Genomic DNA, 5,495 nt, shown 5'->3' on the forward strand with positions numbered 1-5,495 from the left:
TATCAAGTACACGAAGCTTACAAATTTTGCTTACTCTACATACTCAGGACCATTTACTTCATTTATAGCGAACATCCATCATCTGTCTGAACCTGAATCAGATACAAAAGTTGTATTAGATCCCCTTTGGCAGAATGTTATGGACGAGGAACTCACTGCTCTTCATCAGAATCATACATGGGATTTGGTTTCCCTTTCTCATGGGAAATATATAATTGGTTGTTATTGGGTTTACAAGATAAAAACAAATGTTGATGGGTCTGTTGAGCGGTACAAGGCCAGACATGTAGCAAAAGGGTATTCTCAACAACACGGTTTTGAGAATGAGGAGACCTTTACCTTAGTGAAAAAGATGACGACAGTATTTACTATGGTTGCAGTTGCATCCATTCGATAGTGGCCGATCTTTCAAATGGATGTCAAGAAAGCTTTTTTGAATGGTGACCTCCATGCAAAGGTTTATATGTCTCACCCACCAGGAATTTGACACCAGCCAGTTGAGGTTTGTCAGCTTCGCAAAACTTTGTATGGTCACAAGCAAGCACCTTGTGCCTGGTTTGAGAAATTCTCCATAGTGATTACTTCTCTGGGATTTGTCCATAGTAATCATGATTTGACTTTGATTGTTAGATGCTTGAGTGCAGGATATATTCTTTTGTCCTTATATATGGATGACAACACTATTACTGGTGATGACCATGGTGGTATCAGATCTTTAAAGCATGATTTAGCTCATCGAATTGAAATGAAGAATTTGGGCTTGCTATGTTATTTCTTGGGCATTGAGATAACTTTGTCTAAGAAAGGGTATCTTCTTTCTCACACTAAATATATATCTGACTTGTTTACATGGGCAGACCTCTCTGACAATCGGAATATTGATACTCCGCTTGAAACCAATGCATGGTACTCTCATGCTGATGGTGTTTCTTTGTCCGATTTGAATCTTTATAGCACTGTTGTGGGAAGTTTGGCTTATCTTAAAATTACTCATCCGGATATTGCTCATGATGTTCATGTTTCCAGTCAGTTTGTTACTGCTCCTACCTATGTTCATTGGGGAGTTGTACTCCATATTCTGAGATATCTTCGTGACACTTAGTTTCAGACCATCTTGTTTCACTTGATGTCTTCTCTTCAGTTACGTGCCTATAGTGATGTTGATTCAGATGATGACCGTCATGATCGTAAATCCACCACTAGATTTTGCGTATTTCTTGGAGAGTTTCTCATTTCATGGAAGAGCAAGAAACAAGACGCTGTCTTTAGATCATCCACGGAGGCCGAGTACCGTGATATGGTTGTGACTACATGTGATATTATCTTGTTACGGTGGCTGCTTTCGTATTTGGAGATTCACATTTCTTCACCTACTCCCCTGCATTATGATAACAAAATTGCGATACAAATTGCGAAGAATTTTGTTTTCCATGAGCGGACGAAACATATTGAGATTGATTGTCACTTCACCCTTCACCACCTACATCTCAGAACCATATCGCTTTCATTTGTTTCATCAACCTTCCAGCTTGCGTATATTTTTACGAAGGATCTATCGGCATCTCGGTTTTGGTTATTGTGTGACAAACTCTCAATGCTTATTGTTGTGACATTGTGAGTTTGAGGGGGGATGTTAGTCTATATGTTATTAGAACACATGTTTATGATCCCTTTAGGCTTTAGCCCATTGAAGTTTTGTCTTAGCTAATATTTATTCTCCCCTTTCTTCTTTTTAGCTTTTATTCTTTTCATTGAGAACCTTGTAATTTCTCTCTTTCAATAATCATATGACAATATTGTCATATAAAACTAATTTATTTATTTTTTAGAAAATTATTATTTTTACTTATTCGTTTCTATGTATATTCTTATTTTGATTCTCCTTTTATTAAAGTTTATTTTTAAAATTGTTTTTTTATATATATAATGGTTTTCATGTATTCATGTATATAGGTTGTGAACATAAAAGAAATTAGTTTCTTTTACATATTTATTTTCACAAACCAATATGCACTTTTATTTATATATAATTATTCATAATTATACGTAAATTATATTTTGTATAGTTAGAAATTTTTTCAAAGTATAATGTTATAACTGTGTATGTGTATGTGGTTATGTATATTTTGCATGTGAATATGTATGTGTTTGTCTCTTTTAAAGTGTGTTTTGTGTGTGTGTATGGGGGTGGGGGGGGGGGGCAAAAACAGAACATTTATTGTTATTGTCGTTTTTGCCACAAATTCTATTTTTCTCTCGAAGAAGCATATTTTTTCAAAAAAATATATTGCTTAAACTTCCTGTGTAATATGTGAGCTTAGAACACTTGTTTTTAACAAATGTGAACGGAAACAATATAATTCATGTACATTTATTAATTTATAAATCGTAAACATGACAAAGCTAACCCGATGGCCCAAGGGAAGGGAGTCCTCATAAAAATTTTCAGGTTGAAGCAAGTTGAAAACAAGATCAGGTTGTATAACATAAGGGTTTTTAAGGAATTTGACAACCGACAGTCCTTTCAATTAACAAATAAATAAATAAACATGTTAAAATGTGTTTAAATATAAAGAGAGAATTTAGTTTGACATGTCAAAACATTTTTATTTGTTTTTATTTCGTAAATAATTAATATATTAGTTAAAGACTGAGGAAGCTATTATCCAATAATTATAGAATGTTTTGAGTAAGAAAATATATTTTAGACTATTTGAAAAAGCTATTTTTCACATAGTTCAAATATATTTACTGCGTCTTAAATGACTTTACTTAAATGGTTCTATCAGTATTTGCTAATAGCTTTTCCAATCTTATTTAATATAATAATTTTTTTAAATAAAAAAAATATATATTTGAGGTGTTTTATCGTTCATTTGGTTATATTTTATATTTTTTAATTTTATGTTGAGCTTCTTTTTAGTTTATGGTATTTACGATGAGGGTTATTTCGATAATTATTGTATGTTTCCTCTTTGTTTATACATGTCTTTCAATAAAAACAAACAAACAAAGGGTGGGGGTGGGGGACAACGACGAAGGACCGACCATATCTTCATGAGATCTAAACAAGTGATATATATATATATGTATTGGATTCATTTCTTTTTCTAATGTCTGTATCTTAAGAAATTTTTTGTGTGGTTTTATATTTTCTTTATAGTCGTTTTCTGTTTCGATTTAAAACATAACTACTTATTCTTTTTAGAATTTTATCAGTACTAGAAATGTGGTTGTCGCTTAAAATAGCTCGTGGAGTCGAGACCGAATCGACGATTCGGTTCGAGTCGAGCTTGAGTATTGAAATAAGTCGACTTGTAAAACTCACAAACTTAATAATATGTAAACTTTTACCATTTTTATTAGTCAAAATTTGCATAATCGAGTAGAGTCGAGTCGTGCTTGCGAACTTGATCGAATTTTTCTTGCAATTTATTTTAATTTATATTTTAAATAACTAACAAAGTCGAGGTTGAAAGTGTGGTTTGCTTTATAGAGCTCGAACCTGAGTTTGAGAAGTAAGGCTTGACGTGAGTTTCAAGGTCGAGGTATTATTATTATTTTTTTAATCTAGTGAAGCTTTGAGCTTACAGTATTTGACTCGGATCGATTAATCTTTAATATTAAGTAGAGGTGAGAAGTTGTAAGAAGCCAAAATTTTAAATGATTTGACTTTGGATTAATAGTTGACCAAAAGGGTAGTTTGGTCATTTAGAGGCATTTTATGAATTGAAAAGATGTAACTGTTGGGTTTTGAGTATTCTAACACTCCTAAGTGTACATGCAACCCTAAATACCTTGGATCTATGTTTTCTCTATTATACATGCAAATATGAACCTCCAAGGTATTATCCTAATCTAAACTATAAAACAATGAATATAACAAGATTGAATACATACCTCTTTGATGTAGAATGTCTTCATGAAGCTTGAGTGCCTAGTGCCCCAAGTGTGACACCTCAAATGGTTCACACAACGCCAAATACATTTGGAATAACTTGAGAGAATTCTACACTTCTTGAAAATCGGCTAGCCCTTCTATTACACTCTAGTGGCCGATTTTGGTGAATAATATGATGCTTATATAGTGTGTTACAATTAGGGTTACACCATGTAAACCCTAATTGTCATGACCTTTCATTTCCATGACCCATGGGTTATGTAACCTCCATGGAGCATCCTATGGGTTTAACCCAACTTGATTATCAATGGAGCTTTCGCCCACTATATAAGTTATGGATGATTTGCACAATCAACCCATATTTTTAATTAGTCTTCTTTTGATCACTTAATTAATCCTAGATTAATTCTTGATCAAAACTAATTAAATAATCTTATTATTCTTATTATTAATATACTAGAACTTATAATATATTAATAAACATAAGTGTCTTATTTCTCTCATTTAGTCTATCCAAGTGCATGATGCCATGCAACCCAAATGGACCATGCCGGGTCGGGTCAAGTTTTACCAATTATAGTTATGCACTTAGACATTAATTCAACAGTCTCCCACTTGGATAAGTCTAAAACTATTATTGCATATGACTTCAGGAACCGACTGGCAATCGTAGCTCTCAAAAGCTTCTGTCGAACTCTGACCTTGTAGATGAACTCTGACCTTTGTCAATGACTTGTCCATTAGATAAGGGATCATATATTCCTCCATTCTAGATATCGTATGGACTGAGACATGGATTATAATCATTCTCTCTGTCCATTTGTTGTTTCCCGATTTCCGATTTATGACGACTGACTAATTGAACAAATCAAATTAGTCCTGGCCCGGCCGAGCACTTCCATTTGTCATCATCAAATCATCGAGTGGCCCACATATATCGCTTTTATTCCGAAGGTAAAAGGAATGGATAAACTTCGACTCATATGGCTTGTTCCACTACTTGTTGAATCATACACAAAGGCATGTTTTATAACACCGAGTTACCGAGTGCATTTTCGTGCAATCAATGTACAACCAACTCATAGTAACAACTCATATCTCTAGGTTTGAAGAATATAAGATATTATCGTCTCATGATCACTCGTGATAAAATCCATGAAGTGATTCCAATGAGCGCGAGTTGAATCCAATACTCAGAACTTATGAGCACTCATGAGTGTTGTAGCCCTTTGTCCAACATCTTAGAACTCTACAAGCCAACCCATGACAATCTTAATTCATATCTACTTCCAACATATGACCGACTATGGATGGTTTGAATAACTTAGTCATTCCGAAAGAATAACCTACTTTATTCTGGAAGTCAAAACATGCAAAATGAAACACAAGATTAATTGAATCCAATATGGTCTCAGAACCTATGAATATAAATAAAACACCTTTTATTTATCACCATATGATTACACATTATTCATTGTATACTGTTTCAGCTATCAACTTTATTCTTGAATTTAAAACAATAGTTGTCCCATGCTCCAAGCATGTACACTATGTTTTCTAAACACTAGTCATGCCACACACCAAGTATGCATAC

At 33.5% G+C, this 5,495-nt stretch overlaps 1 protein-coding gene across 1 annotated transcript; it reads left to right on the plus strand.

The window, feature by feature from the left end:
- Positions 1-667: 667 nt before the first annotated feature.
- Positions 668-1,102, plus strand: LOC111904265 (uncharacterized mitochondrial protein AtMg00810-like). Its single transcript, XM_023900045.1, has one exon. The coding sequence runs from the start codon at positions 668-670 to the stop codon at positions 1,100-1,102; it is 435 nt and encodes a 144-aa protein (XP_023755813.1).
- The last annotated feature ends 4,393 nt before the right edge of the window (positions 1,103-5,495 follow it).

Source organism: Lactuca sativa, chromosome 6 (genome assembly GCF_002870075.4).
Source record: "Lactuca sativa cultivar Salinas chromosome 6, Lsat_Salinas_v11, whole genome shotgun sequence".
NCBI classification, from domain to species: Eukaryota; Viridiplantae; Streptophyta; class Magnoliopsida; order Asterales; family Asteraceae; genus Lactuca; species Lactuca sativa.